Consider the following 22,143-nt stretch of genomic DNA (forward strand, 5'->3'; position numbering starts at 1 on the left):
TGTGTATTTTCATTTTGACTTTCATTTGTCTGTTTTTCAATACTTTCCACTTCCTAAGTAATATAGTTATTACTACAATTAGATTTTTGGTATTTTTATTGTATATTGCCAGCAGAACTGAAATGCTCCATACTAACTAAGGGAACCTTCTACTTTACCTTAAGCTTGAAAGTGCTGTCTTTTAGCTCTGTCCACATGCTATATATGTCTTTATCGCTGAGCATGGTATCTTAAAGTATAGTAACTATATATTATTTTGCTTTTTTGTAATGGAGAAAATAATTATACTTGTACAACGGTATTGGTATTGCAAATGAGAGGAATCTGTGTGGCAGCCTGTATGACAGAATGAAAGCTGCCAGTAATAGGTGGTAGCAGTTTGTAGCCATTAGTTTTTATACGCAGTAGCAAATATTTAATATCCAAAATATTGTCAAGCTTTTGTAAGTCTGTCCACTATTTGTTTCTGATTATTTTCTGTTTTGAAGTTATTAAAAAGCTTTCATATTTTACTGGAATATAAGCACAGATTACATTTAACTTGGTATTTGGAAAGGTTTAGTATGATGTGGAAGGTTTCTTTACAATGCTAAGCCTTTCTAATGATGAAAGAGCTCTACCACTGATGTTTCCCATCATGAGAGCCAGCCTTAACATTAGATTAGTCCTGCAAGAGAAGCCACATGCTAATGTAGCATTCTGTCTACCCAAGTGCCTAATGCTAATTAGCCATGTGCTCCCCCCTCCAACAAAAATCTCTGTGGCTGAGTAAAATCTTACTCTAGGTTGGAAAAGGGACTAACATAAAGACACATCAGTGATTGATTCACTTCCATGGCAGTACTTACAGTGACAGATAAGTTCAGTGAAGATGTGAGTGCGGGGATGTTAAGATGTGTATGTGTGCATGCTTCTAACACTCAATAGAAATTAATCTGAAGGAAGTTGCTTTTATTGTTAATCCATTATCTCCTGCAGCCTTTTGCTTGATTTGAGTTTATCAAGATAAATAATTATATCTTTATTTGTTTAACTATTACTGCATTCATAATTTCCTTTTGAAAGAGACTGTACGAATGTGTGTGTGTGTGTTTGTGTGCATGTAGGTAACTATGCCTGGATGGCCACACTAAGGTGAACAACTTCAGAATTGAAAGCCTGGATATATGTGTGTGTATATGAGTTTGTGAATGTGATTGCGTGTGTTGGGTTGTGCATGCAAATGCATGGCTTGAGTGCTTCAGTCAGTGTGATTAAGTGTAGAAAGGCTTGTTTGTTGATGTATTTTTGCATATGTGTTTGTGAGCATTGGTGACCGAATGCTTGTGTGTATAAGTATAGGCGTGCCTTTGTTAACGGAGTACACAGGCTACTAGGGAGAATGTTAGTGGACTCAGGTTTGACAGTGGTAGTACTCATGTCAGAGTCATGGTAAAAAGATAATGAATTTGTTGTCATTGCAGCCATACCTGTCTCCAAGTCACATTTTCTTGCTGTTGAAGTAATTGACCAGCCCATGTTAGATAGCTACTGTTATTAGTGAACATTTCTTTTTCTCATATTCATACACATAATCCCCAACCCCATTGCATATTTAACTACTACTACTACATTCATAATTTTCTTTTGAAGTTCTTTCTAATTCTACTAGAAGTTCAGGAATATTCAGTTCCATAAACGGTCCACATAGCTCTTCCCCTCAAATAAATAAATAATGCAATTAAAAAGTAAAAAAAAAATTCCATCTTTTCTCTGATGTTAAATATATCTATTTTATGTGTGCACGAGTTCAGGATCCTGTTCTGTTAGGCAGTTAAGTATGAAATTTATTGCTGCATTTGCCATGCTGTTAATAGTGGTTATATTCACGGTTGATTAGCTAACTAACTTAATCTATTTGGAAGTTTTATGGCAATTCCTAACTCCATTTCAATTTTCTTTTGATTAAAATTTACCGTATACATTTTCTGAACCTCCTACATTACTCTTTATATATAATAATTATTTATACTAAACCCTTATCTGTGCTATATGTATTTATTCCTATGATATCTGTTTGCAAGAGTGTAGTCATTAAAACAAGATGTTTGCCTTTGTGACATGCATTTCTTGAGTACAAGTTGATTAATTTTACGTTACGTCTGTGTCTTAGTACATACACCTGACAAAAGGAAGCTCTAATTTACCTCGAGAACAATACATGTCACGTAGAAAACTTGAGACGTGATTGAAAAAGCCTGTATATTGAATAGCAGTTTGTCAGAAGTGCAATGTTGCCAAGTTAAAAGGGATCAATGATAGTAAAGCACAAAGTATTTAGGCTGTGAGCTACTACTTGTTTTGTTTTATTTTATGTGTTTGTTCACTCATTCTTTTATTCATTCATTCACATTTCTTTATAAGGAAAGCCTGATTGAGTTGTAAACCCGTTTTTACTTGAATCCTGGAGAGAAAACGTCCAAAAAGTTAACAATTAGGATGCAGTACACATTGCAACAAGTATGCATAAAATACACAGTAAACTGAACACAATTACATACAAGATACATAGATAAAATAAAGCTTTGCATAATGCTTGTTCATAAATTAAGAAACACAATGGAATACTGTAAAATAGGTGACTTTATAGTAATAATTACAAGAGACATGAGTCAGCAGGTGACATGTACTTTATGCAAATGGTGGTATTGTCTTCATTTCTAGTGTCACTCCAGGGGAATACAGTATCTTTCATGGGAGGACTTGGTTAGCAGACCACTTTGCTTTACCATGAATGGTCTGAACCCTTCCTCCTGGGATTTTAGATATTGTCTAAAACTTTATCCATCCCCTTAGATCCTTTTATTGCAATGTCAAAATGACAAAACTACCAACATAAAAAAAAAATCAAAGCATCATTAATGTGTTACTGCTCGATGTTAGAAGCATGCTTTTCCTGAGACTTGATTTAAAGCTGTAGAAAGTACTCTGGCAGTGGAAGGCTACAGTACCTTCAATACATTTAGACCAACAGTAGCACATATAGGGGCCAAATGCAGAGGTGTCTTGATGTACGTTGGCAGCAAATACAACTCTAGGCTGGATAAACAGGATGATGCATTGGAGTTCTTCAAAACTCTCTCCCTCAAAATAAAAATCAATCCAGAAAACCCAACTAAACCAGTAACAGTTAGGAACTATTCTAAAGCAAACTGCATCCTATTAAGTGACAGTTAATCTAAATGTATGGCTCCCCCAAATCCTGAGAACAAATGCACAGTACATTGAACACATTGATGTATGACACACAGACAAAATAATACTACCTATGCAGAATTATTTACAGAAACCCTGTACAGTCATGTAAATGACTGCATTCAGGCTGCCATACCTACCAGAATAAGTTCAGATCTAACACCCAAACAAAACATACCAGTGGAATCCTTACCTTACCAATCTATGTAACAAAAGAAAAAGTCATGCCCTAAATCAGAAAGAGCAACTATTAGAGACACAACAGCTTTCTGATTCAAGTAAACAAGAAACTAAGTGATCTAGTAAAGTCCAACAAAAGCCACACTGCTGAGTATTACCTTTTAGCCTCTCATGCTAAGGATAATCACAAAACCTTCTTCAGTTATGTCAGGAGCCTTGAAGGTAATACTCAGCAGTGTGCAGAACTGGTGGTAAATGGCACAGCATTTGCTAACCAGGGTGACATAGCAAATCTATTGGCTGATAAATTTAGCTCTAACTGCATCCCCACATACACTCCTCCCCAATATCCCCTGTGAAATCCCTTCTAGCTTACCCCCCAACTATCAGCAGGAAGCAGACCCTGGAGATGCTCACTAAGGCAAAAAAACACTGCTTCATCTGGTCGTGACAGTGTCCCCATTTGCCTCCTAAACAGCGTAAAACATGACCTAGCAGGGCCATTTGTGTCAGTTTTCAACTGCAGCCTCAAAACAGGTTGCATACTAGGTAATGGAGGACCATAACTATCATCCCTCTTTATGAGGGTAGACCAGCAACTTACACTGAGAACTATAGATCCATCAGCATGACAAGCCTAATATGCAAAGCCATGGAATGAATTAGCATGAAAATGATCAACAAGGACATTGGCAGCCTGCAGACAGTGGACCCATCCCAGTTTGATTTTAAGGGAAGGTCTTGTCTACTTAAATTGGTGGACTTCTTTGAGTGGGTTACCATGGCAGTGAATGAGAGTTAATCAATGAATACTGCTTACCTTGACCTGGCAAAGGAGTTTGATACAATACTCCACTCAAGTTGTGTTGACAAACTCTCATAACTATGATTAAATCCTTATATAGCTCTCTAGATTGCCAGCTGAACACAGGTAGGACCCAAGGAGTCAGAACAGCCACCTCCACCAAGAGACCAGTCACTAGCAGAGTACCCCAAGGCTCCATATTGGATCCTCTCCTGTTTGGCATCTACTTCTTAGAAATCAAGACTAATGTCAAAGGCCTCTGAATCATCAAGTTCACAGATGACTGTAAATTGGGAGCTATCATAGATTCTCCCCACAACACATATATAAAACAAGAGAGTCTAACACAAACAAATGACTGGTGTGAAAGCCTCAGATTAAAACTCAGTGCAAAGAAATGTATTATAGTGCTCTTTGGGAAATTGTTGACCCAAGCTAAATTACTTCAATGATGAAATGCTCCTAAAAGTTGACCCCATAGTTTGGGATCTGGGAACATATATAGAAAGTACTCTGGCATTTGACCAACACACAGCTGAGACAGTAAGAAAATCATTCCATGTTGCTCAGCTCGTAAACAAGGGTATGCATTCAGGTCCAAAGTCTGCTCTTCACTTATCAGACTAGTCATTGAGTACAATGCCCCCTTTGGCATGTATCTAACCAGGCACTTGCAGCAGTTGGAATTCCTTCAAAGATTCATCACCAGGAGAATCCAGGGTACGAATACTCTGTCTTCTACAGATCACGTTAAGTTCCTTTCTCTATACTCATTCTCCTACATGGTACTGTGAGGTGATCTATGCTTAGAATACAAGGCATCCTGAGTTCCAGCTCTGATGGATCTCTTGCATCAAACAAACAGCACCAGAAAGACTAGATCCAAAGATCTGAACTTTCTGTGACATAAATAGAACATATTGGAGGGGCTGATATGTGTCTCAGAGGATCCCTGTGCTATGGGATAACCTCCCCATCTACATGAAGCAGAGTTAATCCCTGACCCTATTCAAAAAAAAAAAAAAAATCAAAACCTCTAGCAGGCACTCAAATTAACCCCAACAAGTAAAAGTCAATCCACTAAAAGAAAAAGCTAGGAGTCCGACCATAAGACACTTTAATGAAGCTTTCAAATCCACAAGATTCTTTCTCAACACAACATAAAATCAACAATGTAAGAATCTTGTGGATTTGAAAGCTTCACTAAAGTGTTTTATGGTTGGACTCCTAGCTTTTTCTTTTATTATCCTATTCAAAAAAAACCTTGATCATTGAATGGGAAATCATAAATTCACCCCAGTCTGACTCCCCATGTCTCTGATAGACAGAGGATGACAGTAAGTAAATGAATCATGAGAAAATAACTTTATTTTAAAGGTTTTATTATGTTCAGCATGTAAGCTAATTAATTTCACTTGGCATGCATGATAAATGTAAAAGATTGATTGCTTCAAGGATAGTCTTAAAAAAAAAATACATATATATATATATATATATATATATATATATATATATATATATATATATATATATAAAATCATGGTGGCTATCATTGGCTCATTTAGTGGATAAGTGTTTTTGAAAGTTCACAAAGCTTCAGTGAACTAAACATTCAATTGTTTCAGAATAATGAGCAATGTTTTGACAGTTTGTAGTGTTAAATTTCACTAGCATAGTAAGAGATTTTGGAGCAAATGCTCTTTTGGGCAAGAAGGAAAGTAGATGACAGTTACATTAAAGCAAGAAAAGTACAAAATATCACAAAATTCTACGAAGCCTTTAAAATTGTGTTTTATGTGCAACAGAGTTTGTATGTATAAGCATTGGTTTAGATGCATAAGAGGTCATAAGCAAATTAAACACAAGACTAAGTAAACAAATAAGGGATATGTTTTCACATTAATATTGAAGAACCAATGCTAAATGTAACCATCTAGTCTTCTTGTTTATGTAGTAATGACAGACATATACAGTCATAGTAAAGACATGGAACTCATCACATCTGAGTTTCCAGTGCACTCTTGTGTTTTAACTTTAACAACTGTCTAAGGGAGATGAAGCATTATAGCTAAGACGCTGTGCTAAATTGCCATCAGTTTAATATTTTTTTTGAGCTGTTTGTATGTTATGATCCTTATAGATATTAAGTACTGCTATAGATGTTTACCTTAGTCATGTCCTGATATTGTATTTCTTAGTAGGTTTGCCTTTTCTTTTTTTTTTCTCAGTTGAACAAGTAAAGATAAATGATAATGATCTAATATTAAGCTGCTTCCACTTTATCTGCATTGGCTGGTTTATTGTGCTACCTCAGGCTCATCTTTATTTTTTATTTATTTTATGTTTGCGTTTATGAGGGTTAACTGTTGTACATAGAGTTATACCACATTTAGATGTACAAAAGGAGAAGTGAGACTTCCTAAGAGGTTATTTTGTACATATACTACATGAAATGTGTGAGACCATGGCCCACTCCTACTACATTTCCATTATGCTCTGCAGTTTGCAGTATACTCCAGAAAGTAATGTAGTATCTTCTCTCTGCTGGAGAAAGACGAGTGAAGGTGAAGTATGAAAATGTGCAGTCTGCATTTCTGTTCTTATTTCCTAACAGGTAGACTTATTTTAGAATCTATATACAATCAGCCAACGGATTGGAAATGCAGCTTTTCTACAAACAAGTGTACATAGGGTCTCATCATTTCAGTATGATTAATTACTCTAGTACAAGTATAGTATGTTGTATTATGTACTAGATAAATACCATAGTATAGTATTCTCTAGTACTGACTAGCACAGTCTAGATCGTAGCTTAATTGAACTCTAAGGTGGCATATTTCATGGCAGTAGCTGAAGGAAAAGAAATAAATGAGAAAATGTACACTCACCTGCTTTATAATGGAAGCTCTGATCAGAGAAATGTGCGTAGAATTGCTGAAAGGCATTAGTCTGCAGGCAAACTTTCTAGCCCTACTTTTTGACACAAAAGACTTGACAGACAAATATCGCACTTTTATCTCTTGCAAGAATAAGAAGTAGCTGTCAGTGCTTTATGGTTTTATGCCTGATGGATAAAATACAGCATTCTACAACACTCTCTGTGCATTGTGACTTATATTGTTACAGTAAAAAGGTACTTCTAAGAAACTGGGAGCATTGTCATAAAAAGAAAAAAGAATAGAAAGCAGACAGCGGTCAAAATGGTTGACATGTAATAGAAACAGTGAATGCAAAAATTTTCCTACAGAAGTATATTCCTTTCTGCTTTCCTTTCCTTTTAAAGCTGTTGTAAAATCATCAAATGTTCACATTTGGCTATATGGAGTCAGGTCTGAATGCTAAGTGGTATATTTATGATACAGCTACTTTCAGAATGTCATTTAACCTTTAATCAATTTCCCTTTCTCAGATGGTGTACAACTTTCCAGTATTATTTGGGTGGGACTGGAAGAATGTGGGAAGAAGCAACTTGGGTGAAACAAATCCCCAACAAAACTATATTTAATGCACTTATTATGTGCTGCAAGTGCTTTTGTGGAGTGTTATACACATTTAGTACGGCAAATCATTGTTTCTTCTCGGGTTGCTCATGAATAACTTTTACCCATTCACTTGGAGAAAATTTGCATATGATAGCAGATTTTTTCAAAATTCCATGGCAAAGCAGATGATGAAATAAACTATCAGCAAAATGAAAAAGTGACCAGAAGGAGCAGAAGTCTGAAAAACAGTAGTCAGAATATAGTGTGTTCCTTACAGACAAACAGAATAAGGTCCTTGATATAAGGATATAAACATTAAATTAGTGCAGAGGCAAGAGAAATAAAGGTAGGTTTTAATGACATATTTCATAGGAATAACATAGAAACAAGACATGAAAACTTGTGCATTGATTAAGTATCAGATTGTTTCAGACAGTATAAGTTGTTTTAACTACTGCACAGATCACTAGTAAACGCTGCCTTAGGATTGTGGTGCGAATGAAACTGCCTGCAACATTCCGGTACACTTAATAGATCTGCTTTTTTTCTTGGCATCTTTGTATGGTCATCTATCCTTGTTTGATTTCAGATTTTTAGTAAAAGAGTACATAGACAAAACAATACATCAGTGCACTGCATAGCAAATTAAATGATGCAAACCCAAAGAGAAAGATACTGCCTAGATATTTTAATATCTTTGAATATAGAAACAATGTCAGTAAAGTAGTGGCCCATAAAAATTCCTTCTGGTTAATAGAGGCGACAAGCAGCATGAGGTACAGAGAGGCGTTAAACATCATGAATTATTCAAGAATTGCATTTTCAAGCAATAGCAGATGGGAGACGTTTGAACAGATGTGATGAAGCATTGCTTTACAGTAAGTGTTAGAACTTAAGAGCTTTCTGTTAGAACACTTTGTAGCTGCCAGCTTTGACCTAAATGATAAGTATAATGCACTAAAAAACAAAAGGATATATTCATATATCTGTAGTGGCAGAATAAAAGGACCATGATAATACCCTGCAAATCCTCCAAACACTCTCCTTAATCAGAATACTCTCCACCTCTCACTGAAATGACAAAACAATTTTCACACATAACTGCTGTCTGTACAATCCATTAAGTTGCACGTGGGCTTTCTCTTTAGTAATTCTACCTCTGTAACATCTTAGAATGTAACTAAAATGTAAATAGAAGTGTAACTAATGTGTGTTTAACTGGAACTTAGTATAATGCAATGTACGCAAATGGAGCTTTTCTCCCGGGCGTCTGCTGAAAATGAGTTCTACCAAGTTAGACTTTCCTGGTAAAAAAAAAATAAATAAAACAGCAAATGGGAACAGATGAGAAACACTGGATACACAAGACTGAACTCTAGTTAAATTTTCCTTCCAGAGGCAATTTAAATTTCACCTAGATGTGTTTATTATTTTCATTATGTTTGTTTGTTTGTCTATCTTTTAATTTCTGGATCCCCAAGTTTGGAGTCCAAGATTAGTCAGTTTTCAAATAGAATGGCCAGTACAGGAAAGAATATTTAGAGTCTCATAGCTCCATTTCATCACAACTTGCATGCCTTCAAGGGAGACCTACCCCCTCCCAGGAACTTAATTTTATTCATTGTACAACTCTTCTTTTTTAATTGCTGGAAAGACTGTCTCATTGTTAATGTTCAGATAAGGATGTGTTATTTCTCAACTTTTTACTGACAGAAAAGGAAACAAATCATACACTTTCTTACTCATATCCAGGGCCTGTGTTGGGTAAAATGGAGCCCTAGAGACTGGATTTCACACTTTCTTACTCATATCCAGGGCCTGTGTTGGGTAAAATGGAGCCCTAGAGACTGGATTTCATTGCACCCCCAAGTGTACCGCACCCTATTTTCAACATGTTTTGGTCTTCTAACAATATCCATGTTGCTACTTTTTCCCCACATTCTGTCTTGCTCTTCAGCAAGTTATAACTTGAAAAAAAAAACATGTAGGATGTCATGTATTTATGGTATAAGACTTTTTCAGTAATTCATTGGGATATTTCAGTCATGTCATTTGTTTATATTAGTGTTCAAATCATTTTCATCAGGTTATACAGTCTTATGAATGACTGTTTGTACGTCAGGTATAAGACAAAAGCACATGTTTTATTAAATATTCCGTGTTTACAGTGAAAAAATATTATTGTTGCTGTTATTTAATTCTGTTTCCTCAAACACACTGTAACCAGCCACAGTAAGGTATTCCCATTTGTTTTGCACAAGTGCACATTAGCCTGCAAATAATGATTGTTTAATTTATGCAAAAAAAAAAAAAAGGCAGGCCAGGGTCAGGTATTTTCATCAACAGATCACCCCCATATCCAGCAATTACAGGGACTTTGTTTGCACCTCAGATGTCTGATTGCAGTAAAAATAATTAGAAAATTACAGCAGCCACAGTAAATTTATCTGAAGTTCATTTCTCATACACAGTTAGCCAGCTACTGCATAAAGTTTCCCTCTTAAGTCCATTTCCCATACATGGTTAGCCAGCTACTGCATAAAGTTTCCCTCTTATTTGCTGCAAATATAAATTTAGACACATTGCTCTCAGAACCCAAGCCAGGAAATAATGGGTGGGAAAGATTCTTATATGCTTAAAATGTTGTTAGAATAGCATATTTTACATTAGAATGCATTTCTATAAGGGATATAAAGTTTGAAATTCAAATGTCTGTTATTACTTAGTCTTCAATGATTTGCCAGCAAAACAAACATTTTATTAAGAATAAAATATTAGACAAAATCAAGGACATTCTTTGAAATCAGGGACTACTATAAGGTAAAGTTCACCACCCACAATATCTTATTGCTACATGCCAGAGTTAAAAAAAAATCTTACTACAACCTACACTATTCTGCATGCATCCTCACCAAAGAATTCTATTGCAGATCCACATGGTGCCTCTGCTTGCAAATGACCATTGCGCTCTGTACTGTCACCACAGATAGCACCCTACAGTATGGAATGTTTATGGGCTGTCTGTTCAGTCCTACCCACCATGATCTAGACAACAAATCACAATGTTTTTGAGGCTTCAACGTATGTGTGATACATGACCTATGTCATGGGTAGGTCTGAGGAGAAATTAAGCAGTGTGCAACACTTTCCTTACAGGGCACTGCTCTTCATTCAGCAGATGTGTCACAGCATGTATACTTCTGCTCATTGTGAAAAAGAAAAAGGTTGGAAAATCTCCCCCGACCAAGTGGTGCCTTTAGTGGCTGGCTAGGTTACCTGCGTCTCAGGCCATCTATGTTCATGTCTAAGTAAAGTAAGTTTCAATAGATGTTTTTGAAGTTCAGCAGATCTGTGTTCAAGCAGGAATGCTTTCAAGGGTTTCCAGAGGCATTATTTTGCTCTTTATAAACCATGAAATGGAAGAAGCCAGGATCAACACATGACAAAACTAATTCACTGATAAGCAGCAGTGTGATCCCTTCTGCTGTGCTGACTGAGGTTGAGGTAAGCATACGTGTATGGGGTTCTGCAACTCTGCTACTAAAGAAGCAGCCCTGTAATTGTGCAAGGGAGTTTGGAGTGTTTAACAGTTGTAGCTCCACGTGAACACATTACATTTCTTTGCAGCTGACAGGATTTCCACTCCAGTAAGCATATGTGTTCAGTTAAGATGACTTCTGCTGGAATGGCCACTGCAAAGTATCACATCCCAGTTTCAAATATCCTGTGAAGATTATATAACGTTATAATCAGGATGAGTTAGTGTTATACGTTCAGCTGTAACTTAATCTGATTTGTTTACCAGCTGTTGTTTTAGGATTCATTAGGGACTCTACTGCCATTTTTTAAAGAAATCATTTGAAGGTACATATCCTTAACTGCCACTATTTCAAGGGTATGTAATCCCTTTTGTATGTTTCTTTATCTTTTTTTTCTTCAGATCCACCCGGCAGTGCTGAATATCCTAATGGAAGTTGAAGGAGAACAGCTTGTTATCTCCTTGGAGAGAAATGAGTAAGTGTCAACCTTTTACAGATATTGAGTCAACTGTAATTAAATATTCAGACTATGTGGACGCTTGGACGTCAAAGCATATCTTTACATAAAGTAATGTGAAACATAGAAGCCATGGTTTAACACAGAGCAGCATTTACATTTCCATCAGTATGACAGCAGTATATATAGCTTTGTGTGCTTCCCTGGTGGAAATTATGATGAAAAGGTATATGTCTTTGTTTGCTGAAAATTACAGTGCAGGCATTTATTTTATCTGGTTTATCACTGTAGAAGTAGCTTTCTGCAAACTTTTTCAAGTCCTGTTATTTGTAAAAAAAAAAAAAAAAAAAAAAAAAACACAGAAACTAAAGCATTCTTCAATAAATTACTCCACCTGGCAACAGCATTTTGTTTTCATGTATAAATTATAAACACGTTTGGTATTTATTACCAGTATACCCACATGATCATGCTTGCTGGGATTATTATTTAAAAAGCAGGGATGACGTACTTTAAAATCAGGTGGAGGGGCTATTTGCATAATTTTAGTGTAGAAACAAATCAGGGTAGTTAATTTTCTTTTTTATCTAGTCTCAGTTACACTGTAAGGCGTGGCTTACAGGGGCATATAAATTACAGATGTTAGCTGAAATATATAATAAAAGCTTCTAATTAGTGATTCAATAATTACATCCTTATAGAATAAATGTCTTTGATATTGTTTCAGACAAACGGTAATGCATACTCAAATAATAGAGCACTAATTGTTGAATTTGACCCCATTTAAGTATCTTCTGACAACTATTAGATTCCATCAACTACCACTTATATTCTTTATAATGATGAGAATTTCAGTTAACCAGATTAAAGCTCTATGACCACCACAGAAAGCCATTAATATATTTGTTGACATGGAGCCATGCAAAAAGAATGAATACAGTGAACATACCAAATAAGAATCCTGGATTGCTTTGTTCGAGGCCATACTCATCAGACAGTTTTTCTTTACAGTTCTTGAAAACTTACATAATTATTTGTGTGAGCTGACATATTTTTGTCACTGGAATGGAATGGTAAGGGTTTTCTGCTTCGTTGTTCCTTTATTCTCTGTCATGGCAGAAATATAGATCTGTGTTTAACCAAGGTTTATTTCTTCATTTAACTGAGTGTGGAGAATTGTAAACATAATAACAATACTGATGCTTAGTGACTTTTACAGTACTGGCCAAAGAAGGGTATCTTTGTATCTTTTGTATCCTACACTGGATTCACTGATTAGTCAGAAAATGAAGAGATGAAGAAGAACTAAAGGCATATTAAATTTTACAGTCCAATTAGCATTAGCAGTGTTAACATAGTATTAATGAAGGACTGTCTGCCTCTTTGGCTGTATAATAGTATTTTAGATGCAGCAACGCACCACATATTTAAGTGCTAGTCTGAAAGTTGGTACAAAAAGTTTGTGGCTGTTTAAACTATGTTGCGGTAGTACAACAAAAAGGTCTGTATTGATAATGCAATAAAAAATTCACTAAATGAGGTACACCTGTACAATGCCATTTAATAGAAAGATTAGGCATGATGTTCAGGGTGATACCAGGTTCTTGATCCAGTGGACTGTTTTTAACCGAGCCACATAATTCCATAATGAATTTACCAAGACATGAATTAATACCAGCTCTCCAGCAGGGTGATTTACTTTGGACACTGTTACCTCCCATGTCCATAACTGCATGAAGGGCCAGACTGGGGAGGTGTACTTATGACTGGTTAAGTCTGTGCTTAAAAAAAGTCAGAGAACTAATTGTGATGCATTATATATAGGGGGAGTCCAAAAAAGAGGCATATTGTGTGATGATATCTATAGTACCAGCAGGTCCTGTCTCAGTTGTGGTGGAGTATCCAGTCCCTTGAGTTGATGATTAGAATGTTATTAATTTTGTGGATGCAAACAGGTTGCAGAAGACCTGATCCTGTAGTCTAGGCAGAGGTCCCTTCTCATAAGTTGATAAGATACAGAAAAGAGCGAGGGCACTTTAAAGCGGTCAGGGTAGTTCAAAGAAGACAAGATCTTGATTGCCTCAGTAAAAAAAAAATGCAGTGGTCTCTCATGTGCTTAGATAAGAACATATCAAAGGGGGCAGTATACTTTATAAGTGGCCTGGTAAGGACAGAGCAGAAGGTGATGATTAGTTCCTTGAATCTAGAAGATATAATGCTAGTGATTAATCTGGCTAGATAAAATGACTTTCTAACAGCAGCAGTAACGTGGTAGTTAAAGGATTGTTAATTGTCAAAGTAAGTGCCCAAGTCTCTGACAGTCAGCTTTCAGGTGGGTCTTACCTATGATATAGGAACGTAGGAGACCTCATTCACCAAAGGACACAATGATGCATTTCTTGGCATTTTGTTTGAGACTGTACTCTACACAACACTTGACAGTGCCTGCTAGGACCTTCTGGAGAATCCAGTAGTCAGTTGGGGTGTTTATGACACCTCCTAGTTTGTCATCATCAGCAGATCTGTTCAACCATAGGGCATTACTTTGGTTTTAATGTCAGAGAAGTATATACCAAAGAGGTGAGGTCCCATTACAGATCCCTGGAGTACTTGATGGTAACTACTCTTTTAGCTGATAGTGTTCCTCCAACACTAATAGACTTGCTTCTGTCAGTAATATGGTTTGTATTCCAGTGGTTGACAAGGGGATGGCATTTATCTTGATTGAACAATGCCAGAATGTGTAATGGTATATAAGGTTTTGGCCAAGTCCAAATATGCAGTGTGAACCAATTTGCATGAATACAATCCCTCAGTGACTCGCTCAAAGAAGTCCACCAGGCTTATGAGGAGAGTTCTGCTTTCAACAAACCCAAACTGATTTTGGTTTACAGTTTGAAGATTACATTTGTCTTTGTCAATGAGTTCCATAATGATTCACTTCATTGCCTTAAAGACAAGGCTGGCAAGGCTAAAGCATCTGTAGTTTTCAGGATCAGTAGTGGATCCCCCTTTGTGAACTGGGATGGCTGCAGTAGTTCTACATACTTCTGGTACAAATCCAGTGGAGAATCTGAGAGTCTATAGACTTAAGTCTGAAGTACTGTGTTTGGTTTTGACAAAAAGACAGCCTCACACATTATCCAGGCCCATGAAGCTACTGCTTTTGACCTTGGAGAGAGCAATCAAGACTTTTGCCTTATAAGGACTAAGGCCTTGGTGCAATCCTCTAGGTGGGGAAAATAATCTATCTGTGGACAAGGTTGCATGTAAAATGGGCTCATCATGTTCAGGAGGGTGCTTGAATTTAATCAAGTACATTTACACTGTGGTCAGATTTCAGTAATGATTTCTTATCTATAAGTGTTGAGTAGAGGGGGACTAGACTGACGGGAGCCACGGTTCAATATTTTTTAGCCTCTCACTGTGATTTTATCTAGTTGGTCTAAGGAGCTGGCATTAATTAATTCCACAAATCTTTGTGAATACTGATGCGCAATAGTATAAGTTCCCCAATTAATAATTATTGAGGGGTAGATGAAGTAACCCAATAGCATAATGTTGGGCTCTATAGTGAGTAATGTCAATTTGTTTAGATATGCCTTGTGGTTTGCTGAGATCATGTAGGGGCATGGTGGTTAGCAATGATGTGTTACTGTTGTTTTTTGTTATCATGAGAAGAAAGTGGAAGAGTGTTAAATTATTTCCAAAATCCCTATTAACCAAGCAGCATTGCATATATAAAAATATATTACTAAGTATGATTCACAAAATGTTAAACTTATTTGCAAGTCATAGTTGTGGCTAAACTGGAGGCAGCCAGCAGTGAGTCATAAAGCCACTGGACATAAGGAAAATACTGCTTGCATATCTGAATACTATTTACACTGAGAGCCACCCAAGTAGCCTAATGTGTAAAACAAAATTAATAGGAACCATGGAGCTATATGTTAGGCAGCCTTGTGTCTCAGTTTTACTGACTGTATACATTGACTGCATATTATGGTCGTTGTCGAACCCAGACTGAAAAATGCCTTTAATCACAGAAATGTGCATTTAAAATGGGGAACAAAAATATTGCCTGTTATCATAATCTGCCAAACAGAAATCACTGTTTTCAAATTATGGGGGTAGAATATTAAGTATCGCCAAAACTGAGTCTTTCTTTTAAGCTTTCTACAAGGAATATATTTTTCTTGTATTTAGACACAGATGTGCTTAAAATACGTGGGATGATTCTTAAAACATAAATTATTTTGGAAATTTCCAGGAGAGATGCGACAACATAAAACATCTGGTGAAAAAATTACCACTTTGTTTTACCTGCAATCACTTTTTGTGTTATCATACTTATTCAGGTGGCCTTACATGACATAAAGCTAATATTGCAGTCCAAGGAATAGGCTAAATATAAGCATGCCTGCTTTAAATATCTGTCTTATAAAGAAATGGAACACAGCAAAAAATTCAGGAATGCCTCATCCAGATTCATGCTATAAACTTCAAACTAGCTAAAAATGTTACATATGGAAATTAAGTCTTCATTGGTTACTTATGGCTGTCTTCCTAGGCACTATGATATTGTGCAACCCTTATAAATGTTTTAGGGGAAGATTTCCTATCACAAGAACCGAAAGCAGACTCAAGCCTGGCTTGTTAAAATAATCTGCTTGCTTTAATAAATCAACCCCCAAAAAAATATCTTTATACCAACCTAAATGCTTCAAGCTACATACAACAAATAACCCCATAAGACAACAAAATAAACAAAAATGTTACTTATATTGATAAGTGCTGCAGTAGCCTTACTTATATGGGTTATATCGTGAATAAGATATAATGTAGAATATGATCCATATAGTTTAAGAATATTGCAGTGTGATCATGTGAACATCCACAGTTATAATACATTTACTTGCATAACTGTACTTTATACAGCATTTAAACAGTAAATCAATGAAGGAAAAAAAACCTCTGGAGCACAAGTTATTCAAAAGAATTGCTAAACACATAGCAGATCTAACAGCTACATCTTACACTCACAAAAAAAAAAAAAATACCCAGGTAGGTAGTATGTGTTCTAGACGGTGAATATTTAAAAATGAAAAACAAAACAATGTTCTGTGCCTCACCAAAGTCCAGTCAAATAAACCAAAGTAAATATCCAAAAACCAATAAGACTGGACACTGCTCGAATACCAACTCCTTCTGTTTATTAAAAATAGACATACAAGTGATGAGCGCTTTCGGGCCTCTGCCCTTCATCAGATAAAGCATCTCCCAAAAACCAAACATTTTAAAACAAGTACAAACCAATAGAAAGTCAGTAAAAATCAGTAAAAAACCCGCCTGTTCTTAAGGGCGGGTCTCATAGGAATGACTTCATTAAGCCCAGGACTCCTGTGTGCCATAAACTCAATTATCCATTTAGATTCAGCTATCTCTGTTAATTGTTTAATGTCTCCCCCTCTTTTGTTCAACTTCACATTCACTATCACTTTAAACTTAAAACTATGTGTAGGATGAGCTGCCAAGTGTCTATATAATGCATTGCGTGTGTCTCCATTTCTAATCGAAGAGAGATGCTGCAAGACCCTAACTTTAAACATGCAGTTGGTCTTGCCCACATAAAAACTTGTGCAGGATTGACACTCAGCCAAATAAACCACATCAGTGGTTCTACATGTTGCTCTCCCTTTCAAATCAAACAATCTTCCAGTCACTGGATGTACAAAAACACCCCTACTATCTACATAAGCACACGCCTTGCATAGCCCACATGGAAAAGTGCCCTGTTTAGTGATGGCCAGATTATCCATACTGGTCCTTGTCTTATCCCTACAACGTAAATCTTTCAAGTTTTTATTTCTTTTATATCTAAAAACCGGTTTATCACCTAGCATACCCTTCAAACTTACATCACTAGTTAAAATGTTCCAATTCCCTCTGATCAGTGCACAAACATCACCTATATTACTGCCATAAGTTAGTGTCAACCTAGAATCATGTCCACTGGCCCTGTCATGTTGTGAGCCTGTGCCTGTATCAATGGTTCTCAGCCATGGTTTATACCTATCCTTCCTGTAATTTCTACCAAACTCCATCCTGTTGTTCACCAATTTCCCATCATAACCCCTGGTATGAAAACAGTCCTTCAGGGTCACCAACTCTTGCTCGAAGCATGCATCATCATTGCTGATTCTAGAAATCCTAGCAACCTGTCCCTGCACTATGTTGGGAAATATGTGTCGAGGGTGCATGCTATCATAAGAAAGCAAGGTATTCTTCCAACAGTCTTTTCTATACAAACAGGATGAAAAGCCATTTTCTGTCAACTGTACCTTGACATCCAAAAAGTCAATCTGTGTGCATGAGCTGTTAACCGTGAACCTTAAAAATGATGTAGTGGTATGTAGGTAGGAGACTAAATCAGCTAAAGAGTTATCGTCCCCATCCCAAAGAATAAAAATATCGTCCACAAAATGCTTATAGATCTTGATATGACCTTTCCATGAATTGTTGTTCAATACCATACTCCTCTCCCAGAAGGACAAAACAAGATTAGCATAGGTGTTGGCACAGGGGGTGCCCATGGCTATCCCCCTGTGCCTGCCTATATGCTTGATTTACACCTATAAAGACATTATTATTCAGTACCAAACCAAGCAAACCTCCTATGGTATCAATCTTCAGTGTAGTGACGCCTAACTCCTGCAAAAGTTCAGAAATGGCTCGTATCCCATAATCATTGCCTATGACAGTAAACAGGCTCTGAATGTCCATAGTTACCATAAGTAACACACCATCAAACTGATCCAATTTATAGGCCCCTAAGTATTTCAAAAAGTGGCCTGTATCTAAAAGCACACTATCCAATCTGACTAGGTATGGCCTTAACTCCGTCTCCAACCAAATTGAAATGTTTTCTGTCACCCAGCCTCTACCAGACACTATGGGTCTGAGAGGTGGGTCAGTTTCTCATTTATGTATTTTTGGTAGAGCTTTGAATATAGGTGTCACTGGCTTCTCTATCATAAGGAATTTAAACAAATCTTCACTAATCAGTTTACTATCCAAAAACAGCCGTAAATTGTTGTGTACTCTATCTATAATCCCTTTCACGCCTAAAGGATTAATTGGGGTATACGTATCAACATTCTGTAACAATCCTAACAACTTACTTTCATACCAGGAGGTGTCCAGTATCACTACAGCACCCCCCTTGTCAGCCATTTTGATAGTAATATCTGCGTTATTCCCAAGATCATATAGAGCTTGTCTCTGTGTGGGACTCAGATTATAAAATCTACCGTGTGTCCCCTCCTGAAAATAGCACATCAGATCTTGTTCACAAGCATTAATGAATAAATTCATAGCGGGTGAGAAAGGGGGGACAAAACCGCTAGGCTGCCTTAGCATGATAGTACTCGGGTTATCCCCTCCAAAAATCTGTTTCAAAACTAAGCTGCGACAAAAAACCATAAGGTCCATAATGATGTCATTATATACACAGGCCCTACTGGGCACAAATGTCAGCCCTTTATTTAAAACAAAACACTCATCTTCTGATAAACTGTAAGATGAAAGGTTAAAAACAATACCAGTATCTTGCTTAACAGTCAGTGCAGCAGCTTTCTCCTCTTGTTGTACGCCCTGTCCTCGCTGCGGGAACGGTTCCATACCCCTTTCTTCTTGACAGGTGCCGGCAGTCTGTCCAAAAAATTCAAATGACCCTGTGTGTCTTTCGGTCTGGCACCAGTCCTGTAATCACTCGGATCACAGACCAACACCTCAGACACAAAACCAGTATCCGTCGAAACAGTGGCACAAGATGGTACCTTAGTGCCCTCGATGATGGAACTCATGGCGGGGATAGGATCTCCCCATGTTGAAACTTGTGAAATAGCTTCCTTCATGACTGCTGACCCCTCCTTGCTGGAAATGGAAGCATCATCACCCAAAGAAGTGACCTTAGATACATCGCGGGACACCGTTTGTGTATGGAATCCCGGTACTTGCATCTCCGTGCTCACACTGCTGGTGTCGGTATTTCCCACAGCCATGGGAGCACTAATGCAATCAGTGGAGGCAGCAAGAACCCCATCCGTACACACAAAAGTGGCGCGAGTACTTCCATGCGCCGCAACTGCCGTGGTGGGACCTGTATCGCCTCCGGCTTCTGAAGATGATGTCATCGAGCGTCCACTTCGTTGAATAGCATCACCGTTGTATGAACCAGGTCCCCTTCTATCTTCCTGCGATGATAAAAGAGTTCTTGATTTGGACCAAACAAAGATGTTCCCCTGTTGGAAGTCATGATGGTCCCTTTTCAACTTGCCCAATTTCTGGATCCGAATCTTCTCCTCCTCTTCCAATAAGGAAGCATGCAGTTGTTTCAAACGTTGTATACTCCTGGTGTCTGTGAACTCGGACACAAATCTACCTTGCAACTGTTCCACTTCCTGCTTGAGGGTAGCGATCTTTGTGGCAAAAAAGTCATTAATCAACTCCATGTACCGGTAGCTGGTATTAATGTTCAATAGTTGCCATCTAGCTAATAACTCGGGATAGCGGTCGCCTTGTGTGGGCATACACAAGATCCTCATGCCCCGAGGCACTATCCCGTAAGCTAAGCAGGCTTCCAAATGGAAGGTCTGCCACTGCAGACGCTGTAGCCTGCTCAGTTTATAGTTAAAATCTCTTAATAGAGAATCAAAATTCTTGTCAGTGGCAACTGGGACATTACTGCCAACATGCTTATCCTTCTGTATCTCAAAACCCAAACCAAGAAAAGGGTTTTCAAGATTTAGGAGACAAGTCACATCTCCTATTCCACCGACCAAAGTTGCTGAAAGCATTGTAGACATAAAATTACCTTCTTATGAAGCTCCTTATCCCCAAAGCATGTAAGGCACAATAGAACACAACAAAGTCTCTATGAAAAACAAAACAATGTTCTGTGCCTCACCAAAGTCCAGTCAAATAAACCAAAGTAAATATCCAAAAACCAATAAGACTGGACACTGCTCGAATACCAACTCCTTCTGTTTATTAAAAATAGACATACAAGTGATGAGCGCTTTCGGGCCTCTGCCCTTCATCAGATAAAGCATCTCCCAAAACCAAACATTTTAAAACAAGTACAAACCAATAGAAAGTCAGTAAAAATCAGTAAAAAACCCGCCTGTTCTTAAGGGCGGGTCTCATAGGAATGACTTCATTAAGCCCAGGACTCCTGTGTGCCATAAACTCAATTATCCATTTAGATTCAGCTAGCTTTGTTAATTGTTTAATGTCTCCCCATCTTTTGTTCAACTTCACATTCACTATCACTTTAAACTTAAAACTATGTGTAGGATGAGCTGCCAAGTGTCTATATAATGCATTGCGTGTGTCTCCATTTCTAATCGAAGAGAGATGCTGCAAGACCCTAACTTTAACATGCAGTTGGTCTTGCCCACATAAAAACTTGTGCAGGATTGACACTCAGCCAAATGAACCACATCAGTGGTTCTACATGTTGCTCTCCCTTTCAAATCAAACAATCTTCCAGTCACTGGATCTACCAAAAATACATAAATCAGAAACTGACCCACCTCTCAGACCCATAGTGTCTGGTAGAGGTTGGGTGACGGAAAACATTTCGATTTGGTTGGAGATGGAGTTAAGGCCATACCTAGTCAGATTGGATAGTGTGCTTTTAGATACAGGCCACTTTTTGAAATAATTAGGGGCCTATAAATTGGATCAGTTTGATGGTGTGTTACTTATGGTAACTATGGACATTCAGAGCCTGTTTACTCTCATAGGCAATGATTATGGGATACGAGCCATTTCTGAACTTTTGCAGGAGTTAGGCATCACTACACTGAAGATTGATACCATAGGAGGTTTGCTTGGTTTGGTACTGAATAATAATGTCTTTATAGGTGTAAATCAAGCATATAGGCAGGCACAGGGGATAGCCATGGGCACCCCCTGTGCCAACACCTATGCTAATCTTGTTTTGTCCTTCTGGGAGAGGAGTATGGTATTGAACAACAATTCATGGAAAGGTCATATCAAGATCTATAAGCGTTTTGTGGACGATATTTTTATTCTTTGGGATGGGGACGATAACTCTTTAGCTGATTTCGTCTCCTACCTACATACCACTACATCATTTTTAAGGTTCACGGTTAACAGCTCACGCACACAGATTGACTTTTTGGATGTCAAGGTACAGTTGACAGAAAATGGCTTTTCATCCTGTTTGTATAGAAAAGACTGTTGGAAGAATACCTTGCTTTCTTATGATAGCATGCACCCTCGACACATATTTCCCAACATAGTGCAGGGACAGGTTGCTAGGATTTCTAGAATCAGCAATGATGATGCATGCTTCGAGCAAGAGTTGGTGACCCTGAAGGACTGTTTTCATACCAGGGGTTATGATGGGAAATTGGT

General features: G+C 37.5%; 1 protein-coding gene across 1 annotated transcript in view; it reads left to right on the plus strand.

Moving 5' to 3' along the window:
- The window catches only part of ADAM12 (ADAM metallopeptidase domain 12), a 2,765,134-nt gene that overhangs the window by 830,977 nt on the left and 1,912,014 nt on the right, over nt 1–22,143 (plus strand). The window contains exon 3 of the mRNA XM_044056180.1: nt 11,642–11,715. Coding sequence (XP_043912115.1) covers nt 11,642–11,715 — 74 coding nt within the window. The remainder of the gene's footprint in view (nt 1–11,641; nt 11,716–22,143) is intronic.

Source organism: Protopterus annectens, chromosome 14.part0 (assembly GCF_019279795.1).
Source record: "Protopterus annectens isolate FY-2018-M chromosome 14.part0, PAN1.0, whole genome shotgun sequence".
Taxonomy (NCBI): domain Eukaryota; kingdom Metazoa; phylum Chordata; order Ceratodontiformes; family Protopteridae; genus Protopterus; species Protopterus annectens.